Consider the following 17212-nt stretch of genomic DNA (forward strand, 5'->3'; position numbering starts at 1 on the left):
GAATGTTTAAGCCCTGTAGCTTACAGCACATAACGTCTTGGCGCTCTGCCAAGTTCACCGTACCATTCCTCCTCCCCCTCTCTTCCCCACCCCTGTGGCAGGAGCTCTCCTCAAAAGATAAACAAGTGGTGATGTTATCGGCAGCGGGCAGCCAAGGTCTGGGCTGCGGACCCGTGCGAAAACTGAGGAACCCGCTACAAGAAGGCAAAGGCTGGAAAAAAGAAAAGTAAATTCTGGCCGACAATAGTGGCTAGTTCATTATGCGAGTGGGTTCATTACAAAAGTATACACGGTACAGCTTATAATGAATTTGTAACAACTACACTTAGTCTAAAAAGAAGAATAAATGAGCAAAATTATGCATGCTAAAATGAAGCAGTAATGAATTCACTGACATTAAAATGTTGCATTCCAACAAGAGGCTGCATACCAGTTCCAGCCACAACTGTAGCATCAATGCTTTCGCTGCTGCAGACAGACAGTGCATCGTGGTCAGCTGTGCTCTCTGCAAGAAGTAGAGAAGTATTGTATTGTGTTGCCCCTGGAGAAAAGTTTTACTGATCTACATATGCCCCTCATAATAATACACATGTAGTAAAAAAACATGCAAAACAAGAAGAAAGTGACACACAGTACAGGAATTGATTTCAACAGCAGATGCCTGCATTGCATTGTAACAAGCACAAAGTTTCAAGCTTGTACACAGCTTAGTAAATGGCATGGCTGCATTTCATTGTAACAAGCACAAAGTTTCAAGCTTGTACACAGTTTAGTAAATGGTACGGCATACAGTATATGGGATTTAACATCCCAAAGCGACACGGGCTATAAAGGATGCTATAGCAGAAGGCTCCAGGTGAATTTTGACCACCTGGGTTCACTAACATGCACTGAAATCACCCAGTACAAGGATGCCTTGCGTTTCGCCTCCATCGAAATGCGGCCACTGTAGCTGGGATGAAAGTCGCATTCTCAGGCTCAGCAACAGAGTGCCCCAACCACCAAGCCATCGCGATGGGGCAGTTAAGTAAATGGTGGACAGGTTATCTGAGAAAACAGTATCTCAGGAGCACAAAGAGATGAATTGCAATGCACAAATGCACGCTAGTGTGCTTCTTGCATGCTGGTTTTAATCGCTTCTCACATTTATGAAATTGACTTTATTCACTGCCTCCAAGTGATGTAAGAATAGACAAGGCATGGTTTTGAAGTTTTCCAGTTTTCATAAATGCACTAATTTAAACTTCTCAACGTATTCCACAGCAGCTACAGTGTGTCTAAGAAATGGTACAAATGTATCGAAATCAGTGCATTCACTGAAGGAAAGGAAGCAAAATGACAGAGTGGTGGAGGGAAATAACACTTATTTGCACACAGAGTGGGCAGCACATTTGCTGCACAAGTGGACAGATGTTTAGAAGGAAGGTGCTGGCAAAAAGTGTGGCCCTTTCCCCTGCTGGTACAGAGCCCTATTCACATTTGTGCTGGTACCAGAGCTGACATGAAGGTTTCCAGCCCATCACAACAACTGAAGACTAGAGTGTCCTGTGCATACAGAATGCCAACTCGTTAATTTATTTATGTATGCGCTACTACTACGTTTCTGCAGATAAAAAGTAGTCCAGAAATTTCTAGTACATCACATTTCAGCCCATTTAGTCTAACTTCAGTGGATGCTCGTTAATTCAAACTTGCTTAATTTGAATTCTGGTTTATCTGAACAGAAACTGTGGTCCCGTCAACATCAAGTGTATTAAAAAGGCTCATCTTAAATCGAATGCCACATAATTAAAATAAATTCTCATTCCCATTTGAGTCCAGATTATCAAGTGTCGACTGTATGAACATAGTTGTTGATGCTAGCTTACTGACTTGTCTGTATTATCAAAGACAAGCAATAAGCTGTGGAAAAGTATCCATAAAATGCCCCAGTGATAACTCATAACGTGCTACCAATACCATGCTGTTTTCCTCTGCAAGTGAACCAAATAAGAACACATGTCAAACAATACCTATTGCAAAGTATGACACATTAACATTTGAATATGAGTTCGAACCATAAGTAAGCTGGCAAGAAATTTAGGTTTCAGGTTCTTTATTGACAGAAATGTGTTGCAGAAATGAGTGGTTTGGTAAATTGGTACAATAGGAGGTGCCAAAGCGAAGCTGTCAGGAGGACCTCCTATAAATAAAATTGTAAATTGTGGGGTTTAAAGGAGCTGTGAAGGGGGCTCTAATAAAGTTGTGGCATGCCTGGGATATTGAAGCACGCTGCTTCACGAATAGTGTCTAGCAAGAATTTTTTTTAATGCGCTTCGTAGAAGCTTAGTTATCTGTAGTTAAAATTTAAATTTCAGCGTCTTTGCGCCTTTCCCTCTCCTCTCGTCCCTTTTTGCACGCTGGAAGGTAGGCGCTTCTTCGCTGACCCCCCCCCCCCAGGAGCGGAGCTTCCCAACCCGCCGGAGCTACGTGGCTGATTGGCCTTCCGAGGAGAGCACATTAACTCACTTAATCACTGCACTGTGTTGCCATGAAAACCAGAGCCAAATAATACTCTTCTACACGCAGCAGACGACCCACAATCACACGTCAAAGTTGGCGAGCCCTTCCCGGCGACCTTTTCATGCTCGCACCCTCCTCCGTCGCTCGCATCTACGTATGTACGTATGCCTGTTGAGAGATGGTTACTGGTTAGATTCTTTCAGACGTTAGGCGGCTACCAAGGCTGCAGCCAATCAGCCACGTAGCTCCGGCGGGTCAGGAAGCTCTCCCCCGGAGGTGGGGCCGGCGGAGAGGAGTGCCGACCTTCCAATGTGCAAAAATTGACGACAAGAGAGGGAAAGGCACGAAGGCGCTGAAATTCAAATTTTGACTACAGATAACTCTGTTTCTACAAAGCGCATTAAAAAATTCTTCCTGGACAATATTCGTGAAGCAGCGTTCTTTAGCATCCCACGCATACCGCAACTTTATTAGAGCCCCTTTCAGAGCACCTTTTATGTCCCAAAGTGATGTGTGGGTCATGATGGGATGCCGTGGTGGAGAGCTCCAGTCTCCAGATTAATTTAGACCACCTGGGGTTCTTTAATGTGCACGGGCATCGAAGAGCACATGGACATTTTCGCATTCTGTCTCCATCGAAATGCGGCCGCCAAGGCCAGGATCCTGCAACATTGGTATCAGTAGCCGAACACCACAGCCACTCAGCCACTGTGGCGGGTACCCAGCAAAAAATGTTGTGAGATCTGTCAACTAATATTAAACAAATATTGCTACATTTACCTTGCTGTTCTTGAGATTTGCTTGCAGGAGCCTGCAGACCTATGCGGGCATAAAGTGACGCCCTGAGGTCCCTTCTGCGGTGCTCACTCGGTCGCAGGGAGCTCACCACTGAAAGGGCTTTGGTTAAGTGCTCCCTCAGGCAGTTCCCTTGAAAAAGTTGAACTAACTCCAGCACCTGAAACAACAATATATATGGTTATGATATGTAAATCAAGCCATCAAACAAACTGAATGAAAACCCGAGCAAATTACTACTGAATTAAGTCGCATGACCACTATTTACCAAGTGTTTTGACCATTAGAGCTCCTCTGTTCACCTTGCGCAGAATGCGAAAGATAAATGTGTGATACGAAGTGAACAAATGGGATAATTAATACTTATCAGTACCGAGAGTAAAGAGCCACAAATTAAATGAGATTTTTATCGATTATGTGTCTTGCTTTTTTCAACGCAGAGATACTCACAATACAGGGCAATCAGTTTTTTTCTGGTTTAGATGTTGGCTGCTTGCTTAGCAGTAGGCCAGACGTAGCCAGCAATAACCCAAATTTAACACAAATGACGAAAATGCAGTGCCTCACCTGAACCCTGGGCAACTGCAGCAGTTGTGCCCACAGGAGGAAGCCCAGCCAGTCACCTGATGCCACACACACACGCAGCATCACATCTGGTGTGTCCAGACCATGCTCACAGGCAAAGCGATGCAGCAGGAATCCCCCACTACTGCATACCTCATCCAACCTGCACAACATTGGCAAAATGAAAGAATCAGGATTACGTGGTGTCCTGACATCCAGTGCCTGACCTTCTACTGATTAAGAGTATGAAGCTTGACCAGGTTGCCTTTGGCAGAATTCGCTAAGGAAAAGAATGCTTGTACCCTATCTTTGCCCAAACACCATTTATTGGTTTGGTTTGGTTTATGGGGGTTTAACGTCCCAAAGCAACTCAGGCTATGAGGGACGCCGTAGTGAAGGACTCCGGAAATTTCAATCACTTGGGGTTCTTTAACAGTGCACGTTAAATTTCGCCTCCATCGAAATTCGACCGCCACGGCCGGGATCGAACGCGTGTCTTAAGGGCCAGCAGTCGAGCGGCGTAACCACTGAGCCACCGCAGCGGCCAAACCCCATTTATTCGCCACCTTTGTCAACGACACGCCAACTAGGTTAGGTTAGGTTAGGTAAGGTTAGGTTAGGTTAGGTTAGGTTAGGTAAGGTTAGGTAAGGTAAGGTAAGGTAAGGTAAGGTAAGGTAAGGTTAGGTTAGGTTAGGTTAGGCTAGGCTAGGCTAGGCTAGGCTAGGCTAGGTGAGGTCAGGTCAGGTCAGGTCAGGTCAGGTCAGGTTAGGCTAGGCTAGGTTAGGCTAGGCTAGGTCAGGTCAGGTTAGGTCAGGTCTGATACAGGCATCTCTGCTCTTTTTGTGCCACTTGCCAAAATTTCACAAACAGAAACCATGGATGCGGCCCATTTTTGTTGCGAAAGCAACACTACACCAGCCAGGCAGCCAGCTCGGCTCGTCGCGTGGTGGCACTTCAGCCGTATGCCGTGGCCCACGAATGACCTTGAGCTGCCGTTGCCTAGCAGCGCCGCAGCCACGCTCTAACAGATGGCGCCGCCGTCGCGCTCGCTCCACCAGATGTGCTCCCGCTGGGGTAGAGGGAGAGAAGGTGTCGCCTCGCGGGGGGTATATATATTTATGCGCTTCACCTCAGTGGATTCTAGTCGTTATGGAGAGCGCGAAAAAGAGGCAACAACAAAAGAACGAAGCGAGGAAGAGACAACACGCTCAAGAGTCGGCAGAAGAATGCGCCACGACTCGAGAAGCGTCGTAATGAAGATGCGGCTAGAAGTCGTGCCACGTCCCAGAGCGACTCTTCAACTGCGGAAGAGGTCGGTCTAAGCAGCCAGAGCAGAAATGCAAAACAATCTATATGATACTCATCACAGTCTATATGATACTCATCGCCAATTTTTGAGTGAATTAACGAGCTGTTACGCGCATAGACTTCTATGCACTGCGGACCGGACCACGATGACTATTTCGAATTATCCAAAATTTCGAATTAACGAGCTTTCACTGTAACTACCTAACTACAGATATCATTGCCTACAGCAAAACACAAGGACCTCTAGGGTAATCCATGCTACACACAGACTGCACTAATGCATGGAATATGTGTGTTGTGCCATGTTATGTTGCCACACATACACACCAAGCATTATGCATCCATGGAGCTCACATATAAGCTCATGTTGCTGTTGCCTCTGAAGGAATGGAAGTTCATGTATTCTGTCAAAATTACCCTCTTCCTCTTCTTCTGAGCTCACCTGGATAACAAGGATGCCATATCTATTCGCTTTTTTTGTTGTGCTTCTCTTACAGAGGCTCCCACAGAAGCAGAGGTATTCCATCCAGGCTATCTTCTTTGCTGCCTGCTTCTTCCTCTTCCATGCTCACCAGGATAGATAGCTTGGACAAGCTACCCACCTACCTATACAGCCATGTATTCACTGTGTGCTACATGTGGTCATGTACTATATTGTGCTCTACATGGGTGTGGCACATAGGTGTTCTATATTGGTATCCATTAGGCTTGAACATGGACTATTATCCAGATGAGCTATTTTTTCTTCCGCTCTTTTAGCTTCTTCTTCTTCTTCTGAGCCCATCTAAACAGCATTCTGCGTTAGTCTTTGTGTCCAACCACAGAAGAATGGACGGGCAAGAATCTGCAAACACAGGGAAACGCCCGCGCAGAACACATTCCATGAACTGAAAACAGGCCGTGCAGCTCCCAACTAACAAAAAAAGATGTGGATAATTAGCCATCTAACATAAGACAGACCAGGTAGTATATATGTAAATATGTTGTTAATGTATTAATGTAATTATAAAATGTAAATACATTTTACAGAGACAGCTATATATGGTATATGCCTGTAAAAGAGCCCCAGATACATCAGTAGCATGAAGCAAGGAAATGGGTGTGCTCCTCAGCCCAACAGTCCTGCCACAAAATGGCACAGTCAGGGGACCTCTTCGATTATCCACCTCTGGTTGCCCGTGGGCTACCCACACATTGCCAGAGCGTGGTGCCAGGTGCTCGTTTCTTCTCGGAAGTTGCTCCAGCAACTTCTGGTAGATTTTTTTTTTCCTTTGAATGAGTGGATTCGGGTCGCCAGTGGGCAGCCACACTAGCCAGGACGATATTGTGCTGGCTGCATGATGGAGAGGTGGTGCGAAAGTGGGAAGCAAGCGCAGCCATTTTGATATAGACAAGGACCACGGTGCTTCACGCAAGGTTTTGTTTGATCTCTAGCACGACGCAGGCACTCGTTTTGGCTGGTCCAAGGTGCACATCGTCTGTGTTGCCTACAAGAGCGACTTTTGGATAAATTCGTGTATGGGCCGCACTTTCAAAACTCACACCTGAATTTTAAAATAAAGTATGGCGCCAACACAAGTTTACACGGTAGCTGCAAATCATATCCGTATGCTACAGCTTCGCTATGGAGAGCAAACGCTCGAATGAAAGGTGCAACAATCCAGCCTTGCATGTCGGTGCATGCATGCATGATGGGCCCACACTGGGAAGCTTTTCTCTTTAATGAGTCAAGTGACATACGAATTTATTTTTAAAAAATGTAAAACTATACATTTTTCTCTCAATTAACTAGTCCAAAAAAAAGGATTGCGTTCCATATATGGGTGCAGCCCTTACACGAGATTATTCGGCAAATGTGTATTAAGGTACATGCACTTTTGCAACAAAAATGTTCGACTAGCAAAATGTATCCCACACAATAGAATGACAAATGCCCCTGGTGTCACGAAACACCCACGCTATATCACATAACGTGGGCATGCCAGAAGATAGACGTGGTACCCGTTATATCAAACCCGAGTGCGGAGCAATGGGAGGGAGTGCTCTCCAGCGATCGCCAGGTCGACCAAGAAAGGTCTGATTCGGCGAGCACAACTGGCAGCAGCATCCAGCGGAACCCTGGACTGAGGGCAACTGACCGCTCTACAAGAAGATGGACGAAGCCGTCTGAAGACCGCAGAAGACCACCGAATATAGAGCTCCATAAAGTTTTTCACTCACTCACACACACTCAACCAGCTGATGTGTGTTTGTTGAGATTATGCGTGCATTATGGCGTGCAACAGACAACAGTTGGGCAGAATGCACCCATTTTATTCTTTTCACTCACAATCTACAGGAAGCAACATGCGTAGAAATCACAAAAACCACAGCAGAGTCGATAACAAGAGTGATAAGCGTGATGTGTGATGCCTTAGCACTCTCACCTATCTCAGAGGAACACTAGGATACCAGGGAATGTGACACATGCATAGTGCATGTTTGGCATGCTCAGTTAGGCCCAGAAGAATGCAAGAGACCACCCTGACCCCTGATGTATGAGTAGATTGAACATGATGCATCTGTTTAAGTTCAGAGGAACATTAGTTTATTCATGCGAGTTCAACAAAGTTGGCTCGGCAAGCTGAAGGTACACTACCTTCCTCTGTGCGTGCCAATGATCTTGACAGGTAGGAACAGGGGACATGCCAGGTATATCACTGGCCACCTCATTGGCACGGTATGACAACAATAAGTATTGGGACATTTCTGCCATAACACAAATTCTGGCTAAACTACCCATAAGCAAGGCTTTTGAAAAATATGGCGTGTAAAATATTCTTTCCGCTTAGAAGTGTGCTTAAGAAGTGCGTCTCCCTTCGGGGAAGTGCATTCAGGCAAATGAGTGTGGCTAAAGTTATTCGCTGCGATAACTGCAGCAGCAGAACTACTCACCCAGTACTGGCAGAATCCGCGAGTGTGTGCTGAAGCGAAATGGCTCCTTGGTGCAATAGCTTTCTGGCGACGTCTTTGCTGTGCCGCAGTGCTTGGAGGACCTCTCCTGCAGCACAACCATAAAAGCAAGCATAAAGAAAAAATTACACAGGTGGACACCCAGAATTACTGATGTCATGCTATATTATGAGACATGAATACTCTTGAAAGGCACCTTGAAAGTGAAAGGATAGTTACAAAAATCTACCTGCATGCTAGGCATTGTACAAGTTTGATTAGGGGCCACTCTTCAACTTGGAAGCAAAAAAATATACAAAAATGCTGTTCACTAGGCAACCGCACCAGAACGCTAAAAGGTCTCTGGACAGCATCACTTCTTTTTGCCGTGATTTTGAAATTAATTCTGCTGCAGGGAACTTGTTAGATTGCATGCCATTGGTTTCTTTTGACATCAAGCTATGCAATAAGGGTAAAATTATCATCCAGTCTGTTATAGAAAGTGAGTTATAGGATTCTGAAATCATCACGAATCCAAGTTTTTCTTCCCATTTGTGAAGTGGCAAATTAAAAACCCTGTAACTCAACTTCTATGATAGGCAGGATAATAATTTTGCCCTTATTGCATAGCTTGATGTCAAGACAAGCCAATGGCATGTGTTCTAGCAAGTTTCCTGCAGCAAAATTTATTGAAAGCTCTCAGAAAAAGTTACATAACATTATTATATAAGTGCACAAGGACTTGTTTTACATAACATTGAATCACATATTTAAAATCTGCACACAAAAATACGTTTCTTGAAGATTTCGCTATTGTGACATCATTAACAAAATTTTTTTTTCTAAGACCAGATTCCCCCCTTAAGGGCTCAATGCTATCAAAACTGAAAAAAAAAAAAACACTCTTTCATGGATGTGCAACCAAACTGCACCTGTTTTTATAATAAATTACTTTGAAAACAGAAAAAAATAAAGGCACCATGCAACTACTGCTCTGTTGGCATGTACAGCCTTTTTCAAAAGTTTGGAGCCCAGGGGTGTTTGCTACTGGGTCACACCGTGTGGTTCATTATCCATTCCCAGCATCCCAAATCTTTTGAAGGTTAGAGGAACTGTAGTCCACCCCCTCCGAAGGACTTCCATGGATGTTACAAAAGCCCCAGTATGCAGCTTAGAAACAAACACCCTTGGCCTCTAAACTTCTGATAAATGCTGTACAATACATAGGCCAAACTATAGTAAACAACCTTAATACAAGCCGTAAGAGGCCAGCATGCCAACATTGATTAACATAACAGTCATGGAAAGCAGTCAAATTACCATGAAATTCAGCAATACACACCTAGGTCCGCATTAGGAAAAGCAAGTCGTGCCATTTTGAGGTTCAATCTGAAGCTACGTGAGTCCGTGCCCAGAAGCTCGGCAAAGGCAATGCTTGAAGCTACCATTTTTGCGTCATCTGTATGTCGTTCAGCGAGTCTCCAGGCTCTGTTGCAAGCACCACGAATCCTGCAGCAGCCAGACATGCAGACACCCTGTGTTCACATTTTCAAGCAAACAGATTCATGACAAATTACCAGGGACTCCGGAACATTTTTTTTGGGTGGGGGGCAAGACTTCGAGTTTATTTTGTTATTTATTTATTTAATGCGCATTTACATAATACATTTTATATTATTATTTTATTTTTCAATGTTCAAAGGTTGATGCAAACTGTCATGTTGTGGTGATGACACTCCAGCAGTCAGGAAGACAACGAAAAGGCTTCCAAAAGAAGCTGTTTAAGGGGCTGACTCCCGCCCACTAAGAACTGAATGACTCGGCGGCGGCAATAGTCACAAGCGCGCTGGGTGGTCATCGAACTGAATGCATGCAGTCCTTGGCCGCGCTCAATTTAAAGCTGGCAGGGAAACTTCGAGATAAAGAACCAACAGCAACTACAACAATCTGGAAAAATGTGGAAGCATTTGCACGTGGCCACGATCAATGGAGATAAGTCTGGTTGCATCTAGCATTACAAAACAAAATGATAAAGCCCTGTGCCGGCAGTTTTGGATGCAGAGAGTCACGGCAATATAAAACTAACTGAAATGGGCAGCTTTATCACGCAAGAGGAGTGATCAATTGCATTAAAAACGTTTGTGTATAGTTTTTTAAGTCCTGCTAATGTACACGGGTCAGACTGCTGATTTCTGTAAGGGACATGACTGGTTTATATACTTACTCATATACAGAATGCTTTACAACTGGCTACGAAGCCTAGTAGCTCAGCTCCACTGTGCTTTGCATTAAAAGAGTCCTAGAACTGAAGTGTTTCAACTGTCAGAAATCTGATCCAAGTGCAAGCAGTTGGAGACTGGGTGGGGGGTGGGGGGGGTGTCCCTGCAAATGACCCCAGAGGCAGATTCGTTTTTATGCTAAATTCTCACACAAAGTCAAAGTCTGTTTACCATCTTTTTTTTTCCCACAAATTTTCAGACATTATAATATGGTCTTTCCCTTGAAATAATAGGCCTTCAAGTATGAACTACTGCAAAATCAATAAATGGAATGAGCAGTCACTACAGCAAGGCAGAGAAAAACATCAATCTCTATTTGGTGTGATCACATGCTCTCATGATCACACCAGCTACAAAACGAGAGCCTCATAACTCCACACATTGCGAAGTTCTGCTTGTGGCAAGCTGAGCCCCGGCATTCACAACAGTCCGATCATAGCAAACAGTAAAACATGGCAAAACCACTGTAGTAAACTGTAGTAACTAAAGTAACTGTAGTAAACTGTAGTTTTACTATGTGCCAATAACATACCCTGTCACAGTGTGAGCAAGGCTCACATCCACATTTTTGTCGAACACTAGCTGCTGACAGTACACAATATTTCAAGATATTCTTTAAATTTTCAACTTAGCTGTCATCACTAGCTAGTCTGCTTTGTATGCTTCTAGCCATTGTGAACACTTGAATGTGGATTACATCGACAACTCAAAGAAAGTGGCCTAGCAGAAATATGTGAGATCATACATTAGAGACACATACAACAACAAGAAGCTGTGCCTGAAATTGCCCTTTGTAGATGTGCATTTGTTTGACCTTCGCATGCTCTTCAAAGAGTGAGAGTCCAGTCTACAGCATGTGCACATCTGGCAGGTCTGGAGTACAAGACATTTACCGAGCAAATCTGGTAAGGCTTTTCGGTGCAACATGACTGACAACATTCTCATATAAATGCTATTTGCCGATAGGCTTACTAGTAGACCTTTAGTCATGCTCTGAAACAATACTGATTGCTGAAGGAAGGTTACTGAGTAACTCTTCCTACCATAAAACTGCCAAACAGAGAACATTTTACTCAGTTCTGGATGGCTCACCCTATAAGCTTTATAAATCTCTATAAGCAGAAAAACAGGTCTCCAATATAGTTCTCCAACACGGTGCTTACTGTTTTGCCAAAAAGTCATAATTGACTGCTCATCCCCAGCTTGCCTTTTGCCAAAGAGGCAGCCGTGCTGAAGTATCTCTTGAGCCAGGAACTTGAATGTGGCAGCACAGGGCCGTCCCTTATATAGGTAGTACGTGTAGCCCAGCTCTTCACGCAGGCCAAACTTGTCCCGCAACGAAGGCTGGGAAAAGTGGGGGAGCGGGGATCCTTCAGAGTCCACTGAAGGTGAAAGATGTGTGCCACAGTGGTCAGGCAAGGAATGATTTGAAATTCTGTATGCAAGACAAATTTGCTTGCTTGCATAAGAGAAGTGCATATCCAGATGCAAGCACAAGAAGTATGCAATGATAATAAATCTTTGGACAAACAATTGGAACTAAAAAAACTTGCTAAACTATCTAAAACATATTACATTTCAGGACAGACAGCTTGTGTTCATTTACTAATTGCTTTAAGAACATAATCAATCACTTTCAAATGAAACTTCTATATAAAAGTTTTGCACCCATTAATATTCAATATATGTTTGCATGAATATGCACAACTTACTGATCACGTCAAGAATATACTTCTAAAGTCGATCCTGGATATATCGAACTCAAAGGAGATCGCAAAAAAGTTTGATGTATCGATATTTGATATATACAACATGGCAGTAACAAAGCTTATTTGTAACCTTGAAGCATGAATAAGGAGCATCCATGCTACCGCTGCACTTCCTGCAGCAACATGCCACCTGTCAGCGTACTGGATATCGTCTCCAGTTATGACTGGAAATGCGCTGCTCGCTGCAGGCCTAGAGCGCGCATAGAAACCGCAGTGGACAGTGCTTTGGAACTAGCTATCTCCTATCATAATAGATCTAATCTTGCTACAATATCTCATTAAAATTGGGGTACAGTACATTTCCATAGCGCCTTTCAGCAGCGAAGCAGGCCAAGCAAGAGCCACCGTGAACCTTCGGTCAATTAGACTGGCTTCACTGCACAATAAGCGATGCGCGGAAAGCCGGCCTTCCCATACGACAGTGGTGCCACATCGAAACTAATACACCGGACCGAAGGATATCCATAACCACACCCCACATGCCCCTCGTCACATGGTTTTACAGTCTTCACATGCTTAGCACTACCAGCAGGTGTCCAAAGCTTTGCTACAGACATGGGTCAGTGCACAAAAAAGGATTGCGGGAGGGCCATTAGAAGTGCAACTTGCAGGGGAGCGCGCAGAGTTCGAGATATCCAATGAACCATAGAATGGAAGTTCAATAAACGCGAACAGGAGTGCTATACTATTGCATGTAATTTTCAAGTGGATATTCTGAATGTCCAATGTAAACAATAATTCGATATAAGTGGGTTCAATATATCTGGGATCAACTATAACTTGCCTGCCCAATAAAAATGAATGAAGAAGCAAAAGAATAACGTGTCACACCTCTTAAGTCATCCCTTCAACTTATTAAACACATCTGTGCATTTCATTGTAAGCTGAAGGCTAGCCTACAGAAACAGCCAACCTTCACCGGCATCAAACTGGTGCACCACTTCCTTTTTAATTTAAATTGCAAGGCCATAAGCACCTCTCCTTGTTCTTGTGCAGTATATTCATCACTCGCAGCTACACCAACGTTGAAAACAGCTTCCTGGTTCCTTTGTACTCAGAGTGAGGTAAGATTTTGTGGCATGTTATGCACTTTCTCTTGTCACAGCAAAGTTTAGTTCAAAATACAAAGAAGCCCATCTCAAGAAGGAACCGAAATAAAAAACATAAAAGGCCATTTTAAGCCAGGCTAATCTCTTCTTCTATGGTCAGGCACCCCAAAGATCAAATCTGGTTTACTCTTTTTGCAATTAGAACTTCCTAGTAGAACATTGCTGCAACCGTTTACAAAATTACAATCTACCCAGTTAAAAATGTGACAGAACTCTGCGTGCAACCCAACGAAGACAACTGTGGGAAAACAGTGAAACACTACCATCCATGATGATATGATTATATAATAGGATTTTAATATATGCATATATATAAACCAAAACAACTGCATTCTTATGCTACTGTGAAATGTGAAATTCCACACAATTTCTGTTTCTAGCTCGAAAAAGGGGGGAGGGAGATAAAAAGCGTAGTTTGTCTCCATCCATACCTTGGCAGGCATTTGTAGACTGCCATGAGAATAGGCCACCCGTTTCAAATGGTGTTCCTTTTTGAAGCAGTTGATAGAGAGAAATGTCTTCAGGATCCGTCGGTGCTGATGTAACAGCAAGAATGGTAGCTGGGTCCTCGGCACTCGTTTTTTTCGGCAGGCATCGTGCAAGTGCCAGTATGGCACGCCGTGCTTTGGCCGCATCTGCACAACACCAGCATGGTGTTATAGACATGTATTTAGAGCCTGAAAGGCCTAATCATTTTGGGTAGACTCTGCCAGCCAGCACACCTGCACAACCTTGATCAAGTGCAGCTGAGAAAAAAGCTGCATTATGGCAGTGTCAAGAATGTAAAAAAATACTGTAATCTTGTTCTTGCTGCAGAAAAGGCTCTTCAAATTGGTTCACGAAAAGAGAGTCAAAACTGACGTGGTAATTCTATGCAGGTCACTGAGCGCAATAAGCTAAACAGTTATTATAGTGTCTCACCTAAACAAAACCTTGCCTTCTGGCATTTTTACAAGCTAATGCCTGCAGTGTCTACATGTAGTAATTTTCATTGAAGTTACCAACAGAAAGAATATGCTAATGTACAATGCATATAAAATTTTGAGATTTCATATGTTCATGCAGTTGAGACTGCTTTTTTTTTTTGGTTTTCTGATTACAATATCTACCACAAAAGCTGGTGCAACAAAGTTTAATATAATGGACAGCATGGCTTCCTTCATTAAGGAATTTAGCAGGTGTTTTATTCAACTGCTTACAGATCGTTATTTTAAACTCTGTGAAAGATATGTCGGTCCAGTCTGTGCAGGAGGATTGTACAGCAAGGTGGACATTATGTACGTGATAGAGTTCAGTGATGAGACGATTAATTAACTAAAATCAACTAATCAACTTTTTTTACTTCATATTTCAAGAGCCAACAATATATTAAAAAATTGAAGGCTGTCAACATAGAAGCTGAGTCCAGTTTTTAAGTTTTCTTTATCGGCAATGCATTTCGAAATATTTAATATAAAAATTATGCACTTTCTGGCTCGTAAAGTTGGCTTCCCGCAATGCACATTTTTAAAACGGCGTTGCTGGACGTAGTATTGTCGAGGAAATCACGTTAACTGCTTCTACGGCATGGAATAGACAAAGGGCTTCCATATTTGTTGGATTAGAAATGCGAGCGACGCAGTTTTAAAAATGTGCATTGTGGGAAGGCAACTTTACAAGCTTAAAAAAATGAGTTTGATGTTAAATACATCGAACTCCATTGCCGATAAAGAATATTTATAAACTGCACTCAGCTTCTATGTCGAAGGCCTTCAATATTTTAATATAATGTTGGCCCCTAAAAGAAAAGCAAAAAAGTTGCTTTGTTAATTTTAGTCAATCGTTTAATCACTGAGCTCTATCACGTACAGCCTTTGTCCGTAAAGTTTCGGGACTGATTTATTTTCTTCTCTAGAAATGATTCCCCAAAACAAATGTTGGTGCGTATGTGTAGTGCCATCTATTCGGGCTAACCTGAGCTATTTATGCTAATTGCTGTGGCAGCCGCTAGATGGCACTACATGTAGAAAAAAATATGTTGTCACTTGTCGTCTGCGCATTCTACTGTGAGTGAATGTGGAAAGATGGACATCCACCTCGAACAGCGTGTAAACATAAAATTCTGTGTAAAGCTTGGCAAGACAGCCACATAGATGTATGAGCTCCTTCGTGACGCTTATGGCAACGAGCCATTATCGCGAGTTTTCGAGTGGCACAAGAAGTTTGTTTCGGGGAGAACGTCGGTGGAAGACAACGCAAGGCAGGGGCGCCCTTCAACCTCACGAAATGAAAAAAACGTGGCTCGGATCAGGGAAATCGTACAGCAAGACCGCACCATTACAGTCCGCACGCTATCAGATGCTCTCGCCATTAGTAAGACAACATGCCACCGAATTTTGCGTGAGAACTTGGGGAAATGAAAGCTGAATGCCAGACTTGTGCTGCACTCCGTCACACAGGACCAGAAGGACACGCGGGCATCAGTGAGCACTGATTTGCTCTCCGAGGCAGAGAAGGATGCTGCATTCGTCGACAGCATCATTGCTGAAGACGAAACATGGGTGTTTTCAATATAACCCTCAAACAAAGAGGCAGAGCGCCAAATGGCGGTCCACAAGTTCTCCGGCATCGAGAGACCAAAACAAAGATGATGCTGACAATATTTTTCGATGCCAGAGGAGTCATACACCACGAGTTCGTTCCATAATGGAAGCCGGTGAATCAGAAGTTTTATATCCGCGTGCTCCAACACATGTGTGATACACTGCGACGCCGTCGCCCTGACTTATGGGCATCTGGACAATGGAGCCTTCTCCACGATAATGCAAGGCCGCACTCTGCTCTCAGCGTGTCAAAATTTCTCCCCGAGCACAGCATTACTGTACTTCCCCATCCGCCATACTCGCCTGACCTCTCCCCATGCGGTTTTTTCCTGTTTCCTCGTTTGAAGAGAACCCTAAAAGGTCGCTGGATGGGGAGCATGGAGTCCATTCAAGACGCCACGACAAAGGAGCAGACAGCCCTGCCAAAAGAAGCGTTATGCAACTATTTCCAAGACCTCAAGAAGCGTTGGAAGCTGTGTATAGACTGCAAGGGAGACTATTTCGAAGGGGTGCTGCACAAATGATTTCAATGTTAAACGCATCTTTTTTTAATGGGCTCAGTCTCGGAACTTTACGGACAAAGGTTGTACATAATGTCGGCCTTGCTGTACAATTCACCTGCACATACCGCACCGACGTATCTCTCACAGGGCTTAAAATAACGATCTGTAAACAGTTATAAACACCCGATATATCATGACAACAAATAGCAAGTATAGAGCTACAAAAGGCCAATCACTTTAACTAGGCCATAATTGTAGTGCTTAGAAATAGTGCCCACTATTTATTTTTCTCACTGCATACAAAATGATGTCCTTCTTGAAAGTATCAGCCCAGTGAATCGACCTTTTAAAATGCCACGTAACCTCATCATAACATGAAAAAAAAAATGTTGTTTTAAATGTTTACCTCACACAAGGAAAAGGACAGCATTATTCAACAAGTGAACGCAGCTTTTTACTATTTTACAAGTAGCCAACGCACATTTTAAAACCTCAATATGTAGTGGGTGCATTAAATAAAAAGAAATTAATACGTTCTTGCGCAGCAAAATAATGTGTTTTAAAAGCAAACTGTTTATTATTTGTTATAGAAGCTGATTAACCACAAAGCCTAAATTTTCCTGTATTGTTTTTATGAAAAAAAAAAAAGCAGGGTTCACCATTCGGATCTTCCATCCAGCGCCAGTGTTCCCGCAAAGCTGACACAAAGGAACCATTGCATTTAGGGCACAGCGGTGGCAGTTCTTGCCTGAAAGAAATGATGAAGGAAAGCTACAGTAAAATTTTGATGATTTGATCATGGGCGATACAAATTTCTGTATGACAGGAATCCGTAAAATATTCCTTGTGTATAATGGGCAGATATTTGG

General features: G+C 43.4%; 1 protein-coding gene across 2 annotated transcripts in view; it reads right to left on the reverse strand.

Annotated features, from left to right (window-relative positions):
• The window catches only part of LOC144125283 (spatacsin), a 60724-nt gene that overhangs the window by 21949 nt on the left and 21563 nt on the right, over positions 1–17212 (reverse strand). For both annotated transcript variants that reach the window (XR_013313357.1, XM_077658532.1), the window contains exons 14-21: positions 17003–17091; positions 13690–13893; positions 11588–11762; positions 9444–9610; positions 8105–8210; positions 3865–4024; positions 3283–3457; positions 431–505 (exon numbers count right to left, since the gene is read on the reverse strand). Coding sequence is in view for 1 of the 2 variants with exons in the window: in XM_077658532.1 (XP_077514658.1) it covers positions 431–505; positions 3283–3457; positions 3865–4024; positions 8105–8210; positions 9444–9610; positions 11588–11762; positions 13690–13893; positions 17003–17091 (1151 nt within the window). In the remaining variant the exon portion in view is untranslated. The remainder of the gene's footprint in view (positions 1–430; positions 506–3282; positions 3458–3864; positions 4025–8104; positions 8211–9443; positions 9611–11587; positions 11763–13689; positions 13894–17002; positions 17092–17212) is intronic.

Source organism: Amblyomma americanum, chromosome 3 (assembly GCF_052857255.1).
Source record: "Amblyomma americanum isolate KBUSLIRL-KWMA chromosome 3, ASM5285725v1, whole genome shotgun sequence".
In the NCBI taxonomy this organism is placed as follows: Eukaryota; Metazoa; Arthropoda; class Arachnida; order Ixodida; family Ixodidae; genus Amblyomma; species Amblyomma americanum.